Consider the following 18,890-nt stretch of genomic DNA (forward strand, 5'->3'; position numbering starts at 1 on the left):
AAGGGAAGGCAATAGACAGGAGTGTTGAAGAGGGGGAGACGGGGGGCGGGAGGGAGGGATTTCCCTTCAGCCTGACTAGAAAGAGTTGTCGAGTGTCTGGAGAGGTTTTTCTAGTTTGTCTGAAAGAATCGAGTGATTCCTCAGTGGCTGGCACTGTACGCTTTCAAGACAGAATACAGCATAGCACATCTAGACATCCAGACACCTATGTGTCTACCCCGCCGTTCCCTCTCGTTGCTTTGGGTGGTATCTGGGAGAGCTGATATGTCTGATCTCGCTGTGTTGAAAAGAGTGAAAGACAGGCCAGACGACAAAGGAGGGGTGCAAGAGGATCAGGAGAGAAGAGAGAGGAAACTTTGCATGTGCTTTTGCTTCACCTCGTCTTCTTCTCTTTCAAGTTGTATTGGAGGTGTCTCTGCTTTCTTCTCTTGTCGTAAGATGAAGAAGAAGAAGCGTCCACCTGCTTGGATATCTCAGGTTAAGAAAGACTTTCGTTTGTCGGCTTGATAAGAGGTAGATTCTTCACAGAGGAATGCCTTTTCTTCTTCGTCTTCGTGAACTGTCTATGTATGCTAACTTTCTCTCAAGCTTAGGTTGCTATGCCCTAGCTCCCCGATGAGTGGAGAACAATACGACTAGCAGCCGCCTTAGGTAGACAGCCGTTCTTCTTCTATGATACATCCACTTCTCTTTATTAAGACGTCTGATAGGACTTTTTTCTCTTGACTCTTATGTGCTTTCTCTTTCGTCTGTTCTTTCGATCTCTTTTCTTCCGTATTTTCATTCAGATTTGTCTTTCAGTTCCCTCCCGTTGCGGTGATATCTCCCGTTCTTTCTTCTTCCTCTTCTTCGTCTCCCGAATCTGCATCCACTGCTCCTGTCTCTTCTTCAAGTCCGAACGAAAGAAGAAGAGAAGAAGAAGGAGAAGCAAGGGGAGCTCGGGATAGATCTACACGACAGCATGTATTAGATCAGACGGGGGCTTCCAATGAAAGAAGAAGACCACAGGGAAGTGCGGGAGAGAATCGGTCAGGTGTATGTACAGCTGTTCGTTCTTCATCTTGTTTCGTGAGACCTTCAGATCGAGATCTCCTCTCGTTGAAGAGAAGAAGTCGAGGTGGATATTGTCATCTTGGAGAAGATGAATCTTCTGTATGTGAGAACGAAAGTCATCTATCTCGGAGTTCTACAGGATCGGCTCCTCGTAGTTCGTCTTCTTCGCCTTCTTGCCCTTCTGTTAGAGCGAATCGTGCACAGCAGACGTATTTCCAAGCGATCACATCTGTCTCTACTCTCCCTCTTAGGACAGCGAGGCCTCAACAGCCCTTTTCCTTAAACTCTGAGAAGAAGCAAGACACTTCACAAGAAAGACAAGGACGAGAGGATGGAGAGAGAGAAGAAGACAAAGGAGGTGAAGAAGAAGAAGAATTCGTGAAGAATCCATCGAATCACCTTCTCTCCTCATCTTCTTCTTCTTCCTCCCCTTCTCATATTCCTCTTGGGACTCCAAACCCATCTCGTTCATTCTCTCTGCCGCCTCCTTCTTCTTCTTCTTCTTCTCTCTCTTCTTCACCTGCTTCGTCTGCGTCTTCGACTCCGGCGATAACCTGTTGCCAATATACGACCCCTCCCGAGAGTCTTGTCGGATGTATGGGGCGCGTCACGATGAGAGGAGTGACGAGATTATCTTTGATGTGTTTCAATCCTGTCGAAAACCGTCTGTTAGATGAATTGAGCTTACCGGATACGACAGATCTAGAAGTCTATGGTCTTCACTTCGATGAACAGGAAAGTGTCATGGCTTATATGCGTAGTCGCCATCGTCCCTCTATACCACCGCCTCCTCCCCCTGCTTCTGTCTCTCATGCACAACAGTCTCCTTCTACTTCTTCTCCACCTCTTCTTCCTGCCCGTTGTTCTTCTTCGTCTTCTCCCTCTTCTCCTTCTCTTTCTCCGAATCTACCTCATGGAGAAGGACAGTCACGTGGAGAAAGAACGGGGTCAGTAAGTGGGAGAAGAGGCGTTTCTCGAGGAACATCATGTTCTTCTTCTTCGCAGAGAGGAAGTGAAGAGGAGATGTTTGACTGTAAAAGAAGACAGTCTGTGTCTCTGGGGATTTCCTCGACGTTGTCATCTGCTCTAAGAATCACAGGAGGTCTCATTTTAGGAGAGAAAGATAAGGAAGAAGATAAAGGAAAGGATGAGAGGATTCTTTCTTCACATTCTCAGCCATCTTTTTCTTCTTCTTCTTCTTCTCATAAAGGCAATCATGCTGTTACAAGTTGTCATACTTCAGTCCCATCCGGTCATCGTGATGGGGCGTGCGATAGGCCTGATACATCACAGACTCTGCCAGGGTGTAGAAAACAGGAGGAGATTGATCTAAACCTACTAAAGAAGGGAAGAACGAATGAGAAGCAAAAAGAAACAACTTCCAGTACTCTGCTTTCTTCTTCTACCTCCTCTTCTTCTTCTTCTCCCTCTTTTTCTTCGTCCGCCTCCTCGTCTTCCTTTCCTTCTTCTACCTCCTCCTCTTCTTCTTCTTCATCTCCCTCTTCTTCACCTCCCCCCCCGTGTTTTCTTCATCCTTCTCATTCTTATCCTCGTCGGTATCGTAGGTCCTTATGTCTGCTTCAGCCTCTATCTCTTTCTTTACCATCGCTCAAGACTCTTTGTATCAAGAATCATGACTTTGACATGTTAGAAATATCTCTTCTTTCTTCTTTCTTTTCGTCGAAGGTCTCTTCCCTTCAACTCCAAGCACACATCCTAAAGTTTACTCCACAGACAGATCGCCTTGTCTCTGTTCTCCAACAGCATGAGAGATCGGCGTCAAGAATCACTTCTCTTCTTCTTTCTATGCGAGTCGATTCTCCCTTCCAGGTGCAAAGCAGCAACAACCTCTTAAGACTTCTTCAACTTCTCCCTGGTCTCCAAGAAGCTCGCGTCCAACTCAACAGACACACCCCAAGTGTTCTTGTATGGAGTGGGAGACAGAAAGGTGTCGTAGGGGTAGCAGAACAAGATCTTATCAATGCGAAGATTCAGGCTATCAAGAGATCTGCAACGCCTCCTAACCAGTCCTCTTCTTCTACGGCGATCTCTATACATACAACAGGGGGGGGGGGTTCCTCATTCGGGAGATCTAATGGGGCGAAGGGTGGAGAAAGAGATGAAGAAGAAGAAGAAGAGCCAGGGATGTCTTTGTGCCGGAGAAGTAGGGCACTCGAAAGAAGGGTGAAAGAAGAAGAAGAAGGGAGAGTGAAAGGATGGAGAAATATGAGAAGGAAAGAAGAAGATAGTGAGGATACGAAGAGTCAGAAGCGTCGGATAGGAGATAGAAGGAGGAGAGATGAGGGTGGAGAGGAGAAGAGTAAGACACTTGCGGAAAGTTTCTGTAGTATCAAGAGAGATGAAAAGACAGAAGAAGAAGAAGGGCATAGTGCGTGTGAAAGGGAGAGGGAGAAAGGTGATGCTTGTTGTGAGGTATGTGAAAACGAAGAGGAGAAGAAGAAGGAGAAAGAGACGGAAGAGATGATCAACGTGAACAGTAGATCTCCTGAGAGAGATCCGAAGAAGACAGGAAATGGCCATCCGTCTGCGAATAGGGTTGATTTGTTTATGTTCCAGAGAGAAAAACGAAAGGGAGGAAGAAGAAGGAGAGGAGGAGGAGGAGAAGAGAGAGAAGACCAAGAAGAAGAAGTTGACAGGTGTAGAGAACAAGGAGTTGCGGCGTTCCTGCCACTGCGTCGTCGTTCTGCACCTCTTGGAAGAGAAATAGAAAAGGTGGTTGAAAACGAGAGAAAAGACGTGAAAAAGAGCAGTCTCTTCTATTCCCGTAGGGAGAGATGTGATGCTCTTAGAGAGAAATGGACCCGTCTAGAGAGAAGTTCAAGTGTACGTACACCTGCGCGATCGTCAACGTCTTTTGCTGCTTGTATGTCTGACATTTCTAGTTACGCAACGAAGCCCTCTACTAGTCCTACATCTACCGTGTTTATGAGATCGTCATTGCAAGAAGAACGGTGCCTAGAGAGAGAGAAGGAATGCAATAGGAAGCCATTCTCATCCGCATGCAATCAAGAGAAAACGACACGAGACGAAGGAGAAGAAGGACTCACGACCAGGCCTAAAGAAGGGCCAAGAAGATCAGAGGGGGGGGAGGGAGCAAGACGGGGTGCAGGGAGACTTCCAGTATTCCAAGGAAGGAGGCCTAATGTGCGTCGTCGATTCTCAGAAGGGACTGTTTTCGAGCTTGTTAAAGCACAACAAGAAGAAGAAGAAGAGAAAGGCAAGGAGGAGGAGAGTCATAGAATGGTTTGTGAGAGTTGCGTTGCGGCATCTTCACCGTCATCTTCCACCTATCAGGGTGGCTTGTGGGAGAGGACTGGCGCGTGTGAAGTAGGAGGGACAAGGGAAGGGAGAGAGAGAAGACTCAATCAAAGACGCGTTTCTTCTTCTTCTTCATGTTGTCCTTGTTCCTTAGGTGGGGGGGGGCGGTCAAGAGGAGAAGAAGACGAAGAGAGAGACAGTTCTTCCGGTTTGCACCATCATCTTCGTAGGCGTTCTCACTTGCTAGTTGAGAAACAGAGAAAGAGTATCCACGTTATATCCGTAGAGAGAAGGGCGTGTTCAAGTCCTCTTGGCTGCTGCTATTGGGATGGGCAGTCCAACGTTAACGAAAGGGACGCCGAGGAGGAGAAGGAAGAGGAGGAGGAGGAGACAGAATTGAGGGGGGAAGATCAACAAGAACAAGAGAAGAAGACAACAACAGACTTGACCTCTCTTGCATCTGCTTCTTCAACTTCGTCCTCGTGTATCTTATCCTCTCCTAAGATTCTTCTCCCTCCTGTGCTTACCTCTAAACAAACTTCATGGACATCCTCTCCTTCTTCCTTGTCTTCTTCTCATCTTCATTCTCCCTCTTCTTCTCCTTCTATTTGTCTCAAGAGACCTTCGTCTCTCTCTCTCTCCTCGTCAAACTCTCGAGCCCAAGCCCCACCTTCTCCAACCTCCCCCATCTCTTCTAAACTCCTTGCAAAATCTTCTTCTTCTTCCTTCACTGGTTGCCCAATCAAAACTTCTTCTTCTCCTCCCCCTCCTCCTCCGAGAGGAAGAGGAAAGTATGAAAGAGAAAGGCCTTGTACAGAAATAGGAGGAAGAAGCGATCGAATCTCAACAAGTCAGGCAGATGGCATGCCAAGTGAATTCGGGAGATATCGACGGTCATCCGAATCACCGGCACCAGTCGCTTTCTCTCCTTCACCATGTGGAAGAGAAGGGCTAGGAGGCATGGGACAAGGAGGAGGAGGAGGACAAGGAGGGCTAGCTGCTTCAGCAAGTCAATCCGGAGGGATTCTCGGGGGTGCCAGACATGCAGAGTCGGTCGTCTCTTCTTCGTCTTCTTCGTCATGTGGGGGGGGAATAGGAGCAGCAGCAGGAGGAGGAGGGGAGAGTGGAGGACTGCATAAGAGTTGGCTTGAAGAAGTGGCTCTGTTACATGTTACGTTAGAGGGGTGCGGATTTTCTTTTCTTTGCATGCAAGAAGAAGAAGGAAATCATTCATCTTCTTCTTCGTCTTCGAGAGTTTCCGCTTTACAATCCACAACTCTTGTCTACAAGAGAGATGTGGTATAACACTAAGTCATTGCTTGGCAGCTAAAGTAACGGAATCTTCAAGAAGGCTTTCTCAGATTCTTTCTCTTGCTGTTTTTCTTCATCGGCTTCTTGTCGTATGGGTAGATAGAAATGGAGTGATGGGACAGGGAGAGGTTGATCCATCTACGTTACAGATACTCCTTTTCGAAAGATATGTCTCTGTCTCTTTCTCTGTTCACTTGGCTACTTCTTTATGTGCGAAGCTTGTCTCGGGTAGACACCATTATTAGTAGACACCCGATCTTCAGTGCACTTTCCAATCTACAAAGAGAAACGAAACAGCCGTTAGACATGCGCCATCTCGTCTCTCCCCTCTCGTACTCCTATGGCTGCTATATGTATATGCTGTGTGTGTATATAGGTAGAAAAAGAAGAAATGCTATGAATGTATACATGAGTAGATAAAGATATCAGTCCCCATCTATGCAGTGAGAGAGAGAAGATACAGAAGGAAACTGCACATGTTCTTGAACCTGTGCCGGAGATCTATCTATGAAAAGACCAGCCACAACACTCAACAAGCTGGATCGAGCGCCTCGTTGCATTACCAAGTCGTCGATGGAACAACTTTCTTTCTCTCCTTTCTCTTTCAAGAGTTTTCATTTTTCTTCGAAGACATCTTCTTACAAGCGATTCTTATGCGTCATTCTCATCTTCTTCTTCTTGTCGCGAAAGTAGGTATCATATAAAGAAAGGTGCCTCTTCTTTTTCTTGTGGTGATGGTAGTGTAGCAGTAGCCGACCGACATTTGTTTTCTTCTTCTTATTCTTTAAGTGTCTATAGGATGGTTGGTTGCTTGCTTGAACTCTCGAAACATCTCATAGAAGAAAGAAGAGGGAAGACAGAGAAAGAGAAGGATGAGGAGGAGGCTCGTGAGGTGTACGTACACCTGCTACCCCCAGGCGTTGAAGAATGGAAGAGAGTTTCGTGAGAAAAAAGGAATTCACCCGAGCTTATTCTACAATCTAAGATCCCTCCTCTTCTTCTTTTTCTTTCTGTCCGTGGCGTTCTTTTTGTCTTGCATCTTCATTACCTTCCTTGTCATGGTTCATATCATCTTCGCGTTTACGAGTTCTCTTGCTTGAGTTTGCAAAGAGAGAGAAAGCTAACGATTTCGCCTTCTCTTATTCCTTCCTTCTCTGGAAAGACAAGGTATACGTGGAGGAGAGGGCGGGAAAAAAAACGAAGAAGGGACACTATGAAGAGCAAAAAAGAAAAGGAGATCTTTCTTGTCATCTGCTGGATGTAGATCGTTTTCTTTCTTCTCTTGTCTCTCTTTTCGCATCTTGATTACACTCACATCTACCAAGTCTTCGGCAGAGCTCGAATTCTTCTTATCGCCTATTTTTAATGTAAGAAAAGAATCACCAGAAGCTTCTCATAAGTTTCTCTGTGTGGCAGTTTCTTTGCTTGGACATTCGAGACAGTCAAATGAGAGGTGGATGCATGCACCCATATCTGGGGTGTATATACACCCGAGCCAGAAGTGTAATTGATGGCTCGCTTCTGGTGTTTGGGTCGGAAACTCCACACAAACTTGATGATTCTCTTCTTCTTTTCTGGCGATTTCAAACTTTTCAAAAGGTATCATCTCATCTGTGAAGCCACCAAAAAGCCGAGGAACGACGAGGCGAAGTCGATTTGTCCGTCCCTCATCGCGTTGAAGAAGAAAGAAGTAGCCAGCTAGCTATCTAGTTGACATTTCTGTTTCCTCATTGGCTACTGGGGGAGTGAAAGGGAGGGTCATTTCCCTGACTGCGGCTATTCTTCGAAGCTCCCACGAGAGAGACATATAAATAGCTTGGCCTTGAGGTGTATGTACACCACAGATTGTCCGGAGAGTTAGTAGTATTGGTAGTTACAGTGAGGTATAGAAGTGATACATCCAGCTTATAGGTATGAGCTGTTATACATTCAGGTTGTCAGGGCTTTTCCTATTTGAAGGAATGAACCTCTTTTTTTTATCTTCTCCTTTGTTTACAAGAATACACAGGAAGCGCAAGCGCAGTAGACAACGCGTCTCCATCCAGAAGTGAATAGGGGGGTGGGTGAACAGACTCTGTGTATGTGCAGCAGCTACCCAGATATAGTACATCTTTAGGTAGAGTCTTTATGGCACCAGAACCGTTTTTGCCGGTACGTATATGACAGATAGGTGCATGAAATTAGATAAACTGGAGTATAGAGCCTAGATTCGTTAGCGTAGTCTACCTGGAGTGACACCACACGGATAAATTTCATATAGACTAGATAGACTAGATTACGTACATTGATTCTATCAGACAACCAACAGTAGAGATGAGATCAGAATATAGAGCCGATCAGAATAGAGACTAGATCAATATTAAGATGAGCTTCCTAGATAGACTAAGTGACGTCAGGCAGATTGGACGAGATAGGCTAGAGTAGAGTATGGATCAGGCTTTATATACCGACACAATCAGATTGGATAGGTTACATGAGGTAGATTAGAATGGAGATTGCTGAATGAGACAGGACAGATGAAAGAGATTGATGAGAGACTAGAATAAGGATGATTACAATGGAGATAGAATCGCGTGGGAGTGTGTATAGAGAGAATAGAAAGAGGTAGGTTAGGGACAGCTATAGAAAGATTAGAGAGTTATGAGAAGATTCAAGATAGCTAGCTTGGAGATAGATAAGATAGATACAGGACGAGGTTAGGCGTATGTATAGTGATGTAATATACACGGGAGGGGTAGGTCAAGAGGTCACCGTTTGGTTGGTTCTAAGAGAGACAGATCTACCGATGGGAGATAGATCAGTTTTTAACATCCTACATCTATTGTCTTTATCTATCAATCATTACCTATCTACCTATCTAAGAACCTACAGTCTCCATGGACTGTTGAAAGCGAGGGAGTGAGTGGGGTGTGCGTATCTCTCATTCCCCTACCCTAAACCCTAAACTCCCAACATTCGCGAAGATCATCTGAATTGCTTACTATGTTATCACACCCTTGGAGGAGGAGGAGAGGCAAGGGAGAGGGGGGTGTGTATGAAAAGACGTTTGTATTCGAGTCTAAGTGAATGGAAAAAGACAATCTATATTAAGGGTAGAAAGAGAAGTAACCGATTGAAGGAAAAAAAACAGTCGATTGAAGGAAGAAAGACACCATCCTGTTACGTGTAAAGACTAGACCTGAAAGCGAGACAAACGAGTGTTCTTTATGCCTCCCTTGACCGTTCCTCTACTCGCAACTCCATACATATGACTCACGGGAGGCACAGACACAGACACTTCTTTCTTACCTTTGAAGGAAGAATCCTCTCAAAAATGTTCGCCCCACAGCCGCTAGATAGCTAGCTAGCTAGCTAGCTAGATCCAGCGCATGTGTCTTGCGTTCGTTCCCCGCTTTCCCCTCTCCCTATCCACTTCTCTATCAAAGACCCAGAGGAAAGCGAGGGCAAGACAAACGACAAAACAGACAGCGGGCGTGCGGGAAAGAGATAGACATGGATCTGTGGACGGTTACCTACATCTATTGTAGTACGGGGTGTGTCTAGCAGCTAGACACGAAGAAGAGACAGCAGCCATGTAACTCTCTTCGGAATCGACGACCACAAACACCCTAACGAACGCTCGCTATGCAGACTTGACCTCAGCCCTCCATCCTTCGTGATCAGAAAAGCCATTCATTCCTTCATTCAGTGCATGCGCGCATGCGTGGAATTTTTCTCCCTCTCTCTCACACGCAACTTCATCCGTGTCCTTGCGCTTCATATCTCATCGATTCATCCCGTCCTCTACCCCACTCAGCCTACGCCAATACATAGAATGATAGAACTTTCATCTCTTTCTCCTTCGTTCCACATTCAACGAAAAGATCTCATGTATAACAATCCATACATCGAGAGAAGAAGATACCAGAAAAACGAACATAGATATAGGTATAGATGCAGCCAGGTCAGCCAGTGATTCTGAACTGATGGATTTGACTAGCTAGACTTTCATTTCCATCTACCAAGCAAACGGCGAGGTCGATTGAGTAGTGAAGAGCCTCTCTCCAAAGCATGTTTTGAAACGAATCGATCCTCCCTACTCGAGTAAGAGACATACAAACTGAATGGTGATACATATATCAGAGATCCTCGCTCGACAAGACACACAAGCCAGCAGCCAAAGAAGAGTAGACACAACCGCTGATGGTGGTGGTGTCTAGCATTCTAGCCCAGCGGTGTCTTCTTTTTCTTCTTTCAACGCTAGGTAGGAATGCAAACAGACAAAGAAAGACTCATAGAATCAGAAAAGACCAGGAAAAAAGCGATCAGCCTCGAAGGTAGGAGAAGATAAGAGGCAAGAAGATGAAAAAGCCGAGGAAGAAGAAGAGAAGAAACTGAAAAGAGAGACAGTTCGATTGGGACTAGGAATTCAAGAGAAAGAAGAGAAAGACGAAGAAGAAAGATAAGAGAAATGAAGCACGATGCCCCGTGCTGAAGATCACAAGAAGTGTTACTCGTCATCTTTTTCTTTCTTTCTTTCTTCCTCTTCACTAGACAAATTCATTCTCTGTTCTTCTTCCTTCTCCTTTTCCTCTTGTGCATGCAACGAATCCTCTCACGATCATTTCTCCTCCCCCCTGCTGTGAGGCCTCGTACCCACCACAATGAAGAGCTTCGCGCTCCTCTTCTTCATCTTCTTTTTCTTTTGCATTCTCTATTCGTTCCTTTCTTCCTTTCCTTCGATCTTGGTGTCCCTTTCTAAAATGAGTAAAAGCAGAAGTCGACGAGAGAGAAAGAGATAAGCTCTTCTTCTTTGGAGTTGCAGGAGAATTCATTATGTCATCCATCTCTTCCTCCTCTTCAAAGACATCATAGGCCCTAGGAACGGTGGGACCCCTTCCTCTATGTTTCGGAAATTTGAGAAGTAAATTACCTCTTTCACCTTGTTCTTCTGAAGCCAAGATGTTGTCGCCGTCTCCTTCTCTACTCCCTCCTCCTGAAGGAGAGACACGCTTAGGAAGAAAAGCACAGGGAACTCGGCAGTCTCCTAGGAGAAGATGACGAGATAAACGCCCTTCATCTAAACACGCAGGAAGAAGAAGAAGAGCGCTAGCCATACTCAAGAGACAAAGAAGAGCGAAAAGAGCATCCCATCCAAAGTGCTCGGTCACGCTTGCTGTACATACACCCTGAAGAACAAAGAGATCACAAGGGGGGAATCGAGTGAAAGAGGAAAAGGAAGAGAAAAAGAAGGGCGGAGAGACAGATTGTTAGAAGAAGAGAGGTGAGACATGGGTACTTTGAGAAAGCATGGTGGAGGATGCATGCATGCACTCTGCAAGCAGGATGACAAGAAGTCGTAGAGAGATAGATTGAAGGAAGAATCGACTCGAGTAAATCAAGAGATCTTCATCCCAACATCTACGAAGAGAATCATTATTAGGAGCAAACACGACGTGGACGAAACAAACGACCAACCATCTACATCTCCCTATATATCTCTTTATTATCTTCCTATCTATCAGTCTCTCCCTCTATCTATCTACCTATCTCATACCTATATCTACCTAACTATTTAGGCTTGTTCCTTTGCGTTGCTTACCGACAGACTCCACCACCCCTCCCTACGTCGAGCTGCAAGTCCTTCTGCACTTTCTATTTATATATACAGACGTCCTCGTCTCTTGGGAAAAAGGGCAAGAGGGAAGTAAGAGTTATAGTAGTGTTCCTGTCCACTCTCTTGCCTGGCGTGCATACAGTTGCCTTCTCGTCACATGAGGGCGTGAAAGAAAAAAGAGACGGAAAGAAAGAGTTGAAAGAGAAGGGAGACGTACACCTCCAACACCTCTCTCTCCTCTGTCTGTCTCTCTCGGAAGACAAGAGCTAGCAACACGCGGAATACGAAGATACTACAAGCACAACAGCACTTTCTCTCTGGTACTCAGGAGAGAGACAAGCTCTCATTCTTCTTCTTCTTCGTGTTCTTCTGCGTCTTCTTACCTGGAGCAACGCTCCGACAGCTCCCATACCGTTGATGAAGGCCGTTACTATCGCGACAGCTTTCTCTCCATCAGTAGCTGAAACACGGGATCACAGGAAAAAAAAACAAAGCGAACACAGGTGTCTACGGTGTATCTTGTATGTTTCTCGACTCCATACATACACGCAAACCAACATCGTAGATATACTGCTCATACTGACTTCATGCGCCAGAATAGTGATAAAGACAGGCAGGCCACACACTTAAAGCTACACAAAAACCTACATATATACATATACGGATATGTAGAAGCTTACATGTAAAGATATATATACATACCGGCGCCCGAGTGACGAGCCAGAAGGAGCAACCGAAAGGACTTACCATCGATTCTTTTACGTGACGAGCGGTGCGTTTAAGACTAGTTTACATGCGCCTGTAATCTTCTTGTATTAGAAAAGCATAGCTATGATGATTCGGATAGTAGAGATTGGACCAACCAAACACATTGTGTTGATATATAAGGAATAAAATCTTATTGAGGCTCTTTGCTTGCTTTTCTCTTGTTGGGTCTTCTTTCTGTTTCTTCTCTGTAGGATTCCTTTTCTTATCTTCTCGACCATACAAGAGTGGATGCGGTGTACACGCGAGTATCGAATCTCCAAGAGAGAATTAATAGACAAACTCGCTATGATTATTTCGCTACCTGAACCTTTTGAAGATTCCTTCTTCTTCATAGATAGAGCAGCACACTACTCTATTCACCCTTTTCCGATCTCCAATGATAGAATGAAGCGTATACACGTTTAAGGAAAGCAAAAGAGACTAAAGGAAGAGAAGAAGCAAGACGGGAAGGAAAGGTGGTTCCTTCTTTCTTCTCCGGTTTAGCTCGAAGGTCGGCTTTCCTGTCAGTGGGGCCGTCTCTTCTTTTGTAGAGGTCTCCTTATCGTTTCGATATTCTTTTCCATAAAATGCAGACAGGCAAAAAAAGATCTCTAGGCGGGGAATCTTCTTCATGATCCACATCAAACCCTATTGTATGTAATGCTGCTGCGACTGCTCATCTAGGGGGAAAAGATTGCTGATGGAGAAGACTTGTGTCTTCTGCTTGTGCGGAAGAAGAAAACAAGAAAACCGAATCCGCACTCTTTCTGAGATCTGTGACCTTCTCGACTCCGGAGAGCGGTATACCTGTTATCTCTCCTGCACACACTCCATGAGAGACGCATTGAAAGCTAACTTTTGTGGTGTACCTACACTTAGCTTCGGGTGTATAGACACCTGGTTACGAGTGTATAGACACCTGATCTCGTCGTCTACGCACCCCTGTCTGTTTCATGATCCGAAAGAAGCGATTTCCGAATGATCTGAGGCAGCTATGTCCTTCTGTTCATCCGTGCCGCACTTCGTTTGATATCTTTGCGTACATTCCGCAGCTTAACAAGATTCTGGTTCTCGCTGTCCATCCGTCCAAATATGACGGTATCCTTGTGTTTCTATGTAGTCACTGTTCATTCCCTTCTCTACTAGTGGCTATCTGTTCAACTTGCCTGTAGTGTTGTCAAGGCTCTGTTTCGACTGCTGTTGATTTACTGCGGTACTACCCCGTCCGTCACATCCGCTGAATTAGACTGGAAGACGATGGTCCATTCCTTCCCCATGAAAAGTAAATCTTCTTCACCCTCTAGCACGAGATAAAGAACGAATTCCAGAAAGTCCTTGAATTGAAAGCCGGGAAGTGATGTTTCAGCACCTAAGTGTCTGTGTGTACAGAGAAGTTTAGCAGTACCTCGTGTACGACAGACGTACAGCCTTACAGCGAGGGACTCTAAACTCTTCAATTGTAGGCATCATATCGTTAAGTCGGGGACGGGATGAGATCCAGCTGTGTATACGGCCATGTTGCATTAGTCCGGTATCTTCGGCTACCAAGAGAAAGGGTTTCTTCCCGAGCGTTCCAAGTCTCTGAAAACAATGAATGACACCAGCTCTCCCTCTCTACACCCGACCGATACGGTCTTCCCTCAATTAGAAAAAGATTCTTTGAAACGACAAATGACGTGAAGAAAGTTTGAAATTGTTTGCGTCAAGCAAAGATGACAGGTAGGAGACCCCTGTAGAGAGGGAAAAATACACGACGAAGCTCACTGTCCAGACATATCTGCATGTCTGATGCGCCACAAAATGGTGGTCCATGGACTGGAAACGTCACGAGGTCGCAATCATTGAATTCTCTGGCGGGCATTTCTTAAAGATAATTGTACTCTAGGAAGCTGTTGAACGATCCAAAACTACCGAACATGAAGGGGGACGCCAGCTTGTGGTCAAGGTCCCTTGGATCCTCATCCAAGATCTGTTCGCGGACTACGTCGCCTATCGTCTCGTACACGCAGAAGTCCGGCGACAGTGGCAGGTACGCCAGCCGATCGAATCCATCACGTCCTGCACAAACAGAGAACCCCCATGCATATGAACCCTCTTATACAGGTTGCTGTCCGTCCGTGCTGAGGTATACAAGTGACTGTAGAGATCTAACTGTGTGCTTATGCGGATGTGCTGCAGCCCCACAGAGCTCCGGGGCTCCCGTTCTCGTGTCTGGTGTTTGTTGCTTACTTGCTTTCCTCCTCCGAACCCTTTTCGCAATAAGGCGTCCTCCCATGACGACACCGCACTTCAGACGGGTGGCAGCTCTCCGGGTCATGGAACGCCAGGAGCGCTTCCGGATAGCCAAGACTGACTCTTGCTCAAGAACGCTCCTGGTAGTAGCATGGTCCAGAGCCTCTTCACTTTCCTCCTCCTCGGATTCGGGTGGGCTCGGCGCCCAGTGACGTCGATTGTCCTCAGCTCGCGCGGACAACAACGCTGGAAAAGTGGAGAAAGGGGGGATCAGAATTCCTCCTTCCTCGCAGGAAGCCTCTAGTAACAGATCCCAGTCCCTCCACTCACAGTCCTCTTTGAGTTCCACTAGAGGACCTTCGACGCAAGATGCTATTGACATAGCAGTGACGACGCTTGCACAGTCGCTACGAGTTGTTGTCTCTCTGAACCAGCTGAACAAGGAAGTCGACAGTGGCGAATGGAAGCTCTCCTCTTCTTCAGGTAATACAGATGAAACAAGGGATGTTTGAAGGAACCCTGCCGGGTCAAACCCATTACCATCGCCGGTGCCCGTGAACACGCCCGAGGTCACCTCGCAACTGGCGGTCGCAGGCATCTCCCTGTCGTCCTCTCTCGGCGTGGAACACGAGTTAGGGAACTCCTCAACTGAAAGTGCCCCTTCCGGGCGAAATACAGATTGGGTCTGTGGTTCTAGACAACCTTCCTCGCGGCCGAAAAAGGTTGGGACGTGTGAACGACTAAGGCTCTGAGGTTTCCCCTCGTCACCCGTCTCGCTACCGAGGGACTCAAACTCTCCCATGTCCGCCTGTGTAAATAGGGAAGACGGACAGGTGGCTTGCTCCTCGTCCTTCTCGATAGCGTTTCTTGCTTTGTTTCGCGGGGAGCGACGACGAAACGGAAGGCAATCAAGTAGTGGTGCCAGTCCGTTCTCCTGCGCGCGCACTCCACAACGTGTTGGTTCTGTGGCATTGCCAACAAGTGGCGGAAACCACTTCTTCACAGGTAGACGCATATTGTATATGGCGTCAGGAAGTTGGAAATATCGAAAAATATCGGAAAGGGATTCAATTTCTATGGCAATAAGTCTGGATCGACTCGCGCAGCAAGGATAGCTTGATCTAGCTTGGAAAAGCGTTCAGAAGACGTTTCGTACGAAACGAAGCAGCAAAACCCCCGAAAGAAAAAAACGGGGAGAGACCCTCTCCCTTCCATTTCATGCCTAATCTCAATTCTCCTTCAGCACGATCATGCTCGTGTCTAGCGACGGCTAGTTGTCCCGGCCGGCATAGTCCAGGTGTGCCGGGTGTCTCGAGAGTCCTGAGATCGTGCATAGAGCATCCATACTAGGCTGTCTACCGAGTGGCTACCCTAAACCCTATTGGTCGGGCACGCTTCGTGTCGTTCGTTCGGCTCACTGTGCCACGGCTTCCTTGAATCGCTCGGCTCTCTCTGCCACGGCTTCCTTGAACTAGGCGCATTTCCCTGTAGTGGCAATCCCGCCTTCGCAGAAGATTGCCTTGCAATCCTATAGGGGATCCTCGCCTCCGCCGAGGGAGAAGAGAGGATTCCTCACGCGAGTGCTGACGCCCATCCCCTAGTAGCCGTCACCGGACCTGCAGAGCGAAGACCACCCAGAACCAGCGAAGCCACATTATACAAAACACAGGCGGGGCCGGCATCCCAGGGCCAAACCGGCAACCGGATGCAGGTCCCCGGAAAAGGGGACCGCCGTTCCTTCCTGTATCTTCTAACGTAGACGAGGATCCACTGTGGTTTAAGAGGGCGAATGAGAATCAGGACGGCTGCACCTGTCGAAACGGGGTGCAGCCAGCTCATGGCGTAACACCACGAGGAAGCGTCCGGATTCACGGCCCCGGCCCGGACAAGGTTGAAAGCGAGCTCGCCTAGTCTAGAGACAGACAGGCATGACTTACTATGAGGAGGAAGGTGCCCTTGTTCCACAACAGCACTACAGATATACGACCCATGTGTGACTGCATCTTAGTCTTACAAGAAAGTCCAGGTCAGCAAAAAAGAGCTATGATTGGAGTACCAGAGCGTAAGCGGAGAGCTTTGTATCGCTGTGAAGTGAGGCAGCCTGACTCCTTCAGCACCTTGTTCGCCGAGTGAAGTCAACTGCGAGACACCTTTTTACTGGCCTCCTGTCGGTCTTCCGTTTCAAGGCCTCTTGTAGAGGCGCAGAGAACACTTGGACATTCAAGGCCGCTAGATTGGTGATACCGTATTATCGTGTCACTGCGACAGACTTGCAGTTAGACCATCACACGAGGAGGGGCTCTGGTCGTAGATGTCTAGGGTGGAGTCTCAAATAAGGAACGCCAAAGTAGTTATGTGTTTTAGCATATAGCTGTACAGCCGATTAGCACCAGAGACTAACTGGCTGTCCAACCATTGCTTCTAGATCATGCTTTTAGAGAGAGAGCACGCTTGGAACATACAACGGGATGAGCGCAATTCACTGAGCGGAATCTCTTCCCGCTTGAGAAGCGGAACCTCTTGCTCCTCCTTGGTGAAGGGCTATAGGTGCTTCCGTCCCAGACGCGGACTGGTAGACAGCGTCAATGTGCCTCGCAACAAGTACTATAGCACTCTGGCGGGGGAAGGTGGCATGTTCCCAGCTTGGAGACACTTGAGCTGTTTCACGGCTGCGATATCTTCGTGCGCTTGCTATCTAGGACGACTTCACACTACTCCTGCTGTTCCAACATCTTCGACGGATTTCCGAAGCCCGTGAGTTGAAGCCACTAACTCCGACAATCCTATTGAAGCTTGGCGGGAGGGCCCATTGAAAACATCCAGGCCATCCCCTTCCACGCTCACGTTATCTGTCTCTGGCCGCCCTGGTCCGGCCGGCCGCTTCAGCCATCTGAAAGGAGAGAGAGTTGATCTAAAGAGTCTCGATCAATTCACTGCACTCCTGGCTCGAAAGAGCTTACGGAACCTTCTTGGCACCCTGACGCCCCTACATTCATTCTGCCGTCTGCCAAGAGGGTCAAAAGCTTGAGGAGAATGTCCAAAATACGAAAGATACTCTTCTGGGATACCGAAGAGGTACAACAGCAAGAAGTCCCAAACGGACTGCTCGCCTCCGTATACCTCAGCATGGAATGTGCCCAAACCAATCCACCTAGAATAGATATACAACCCATAGCTAAGATCACAGAGTGACCACCGAATACCGTTCGGGTAGCATATGTGGCTCACCAGACTCCTTACGTCGTTGGCACCTCCTTACACACATATACTCTCTTTCTCTTCACATATCAAAGAGGCATTAACTGCATCTCATAGAAGTATATACATGTATATATATATATGCATATGTAAACTATCTATGTAGGTGGATGTATACGCATCTGTATATGGATGCAGGGTGCATGGAGTTCTTCTTTTCTGTCCGAAAACTTCCTCCGCGATATCATAGACACAGATGAGGGCAAACCCGGTTTGCACCGATAATCTTCTCTTTGCTGCAAGATGGATGGATCCGTGTTTCTTAGGCATTCGGAAAACGCGCTGACCTTCTTGACGAAGATGCCCCCTCAAAGAAAGTCTACACCTATTTTTTGCTCTCTAGAGGCAGAAGAGAAGAGAGAGGCAGGCGGGTCTCATCCTGACCCACAGAGTGCAAAGAGAAAAACTGCGGAGTTGGATGCGTTCTTTCACAAAGCTATTTTTCTAGGCGCGTTTCCCGAAAAGGGCACCATAGTACACTTTCTCAAGAAGTATAAGACCTGCTCCTCTCTTTCTTCTCTAGATCAGTTTTCACTCTGATACACTCACACACAAAGAATGAAGTCGTACAAAGAAGATCATAAACTGAAGGCGGGCAACTGCTGTCCCTCTTGTCCTACCCTTGCTCTGTATGTCTCTAGAATGGCAAGCATATACTTGTGTATTCTGTCATCGTCACTCTCCCATCTTATCTGTGTCTTCGTGTCTGCATGTATAGTGGGTTAGTGTCCTCTTTAGATCTCTCTACAGCGATACAGCCGGCTATATCACCTATCGTTATATGAGAGAATCCCTTCTTCTCTGTCTTTATCCTTGATTGCCTGGGAGAACAACTTGGCTCCTCCATCCATAGATACGATCATGGCGCGTGCACTCGGCTACTTGCTAAAAAGAAGAGACAACTCCCCTCACAGCCATAGTTGCCCATCATCGTTGGTCATGTGCGCCGAAGTCCTACGATCACGTAGACTTTGTAGACGGGCCTGTCTGCACCCGCATAAGACTGCTTGCCTTATACAGGCATTGCTTGCACCACTCGGGCGGTTCAGGTACCCCCGGGAGAAATATTGAAGTTTCCGCCAGATCATAGTTCTCTTGACCTCTCCTCTTGTTTGTTTCCTCTCCCTTTATCTCACTGCTGGCGACTTCTTCTTCTCGTCAAGAAGAAACTCCTTCTCAGAGACAGGCTGTTAAGGCGTACACACACCGAATGATGGTCCGTCTGTTTACAGATGTGTAACGAGGATGGAGAAACAGGGGTCGCCTTATATAGGGAGATCTTCTGCCTTCCCTTTCTCAATAGTAGTCAAACCTTGCAGCAAACCCCCCCCCCGCCTCCGTCCTTCTGTTCGTTGCCATAGTTCTATAGCTACCAGCACTAGACCCTCCACTGCTACTACTACTACTACTCCAA

General features: G+C 47.1%; 3 protein-coding genes across 3 annotated transcripts; 2 read left to right on the top strand and 1 right to left on the bottom strand.

The window, feature by feature from the left end:
* Positions 1-808: 808 nt before the first annotated feature.
* On the top strand, positions 809-7,264 carry CSUI_007729 (f-box domain-containing; the record flags this gene model as incomplete). Its single annotated transcript, XM_068067873.1, has 1 exon — positions 809-7,264. A coding segment is annotated over one exon (4,827 nt), but the record flags the coding sequence as incomplete, so codon positions are not given.
* Positions 7,265-8,851: 1,587 nt separating this feature from the next.
* CSUI_007730 (zinc finger protein 36 family 3 protein) lies at positions 8,852-11,699 on the bottom strand. Its single transcript, XM_068067874.1, has 2 exons — positions 11,623-11,699; positions 8,852-10,811 (listed from the first exon to the last, which is right to left on the bottom strand). Exons 1-2 carry the CDS (start codon positions 11,647-11,649, stop codon positions 10,173-10,175), a joined length of 666 nt encoding a protein of 221 aa, XP_067920146.1. The 5' UTR covers positions 11,650-11,699; the 3' UTR covers positions 8,852-10,172.
* A 388-nt stretch (positions 11,700-12,087) lies between these two features.
* CSUI_007731 (uncharacterized protein) lies at positions 12,088-13,285 on the top strand. Its single transcript, XM_068067875.1, has one exon. The coding sequence runs from the start codon at positions 12,687-12,689 to the stop codon at positions 12,966-12,968; it is 282 nt and encodes a 93-aa protein (XP_067920147.1). The 5' UTR covers positions 12,088-12,686; the 3' UTR covers positions 12,969-13,285.
* Positions 13,286-18,890: the final 5,605 nt, after the last annotated feature.

This window comes from Cystoisospora suis (assembly GCF_002600585.1).
Source record: "Cystoisospora suis strain Wien I chromosome Unknown contig_4151, whole genome shotgun sequence".
Classification (NCBI taxonomy): domain Eukaryota; phylum Apicomplexa; class Conoidasida; order Eucoccidiorida; family Sarcocystidae; genus Cystoisospora; species Cystoisospora suis.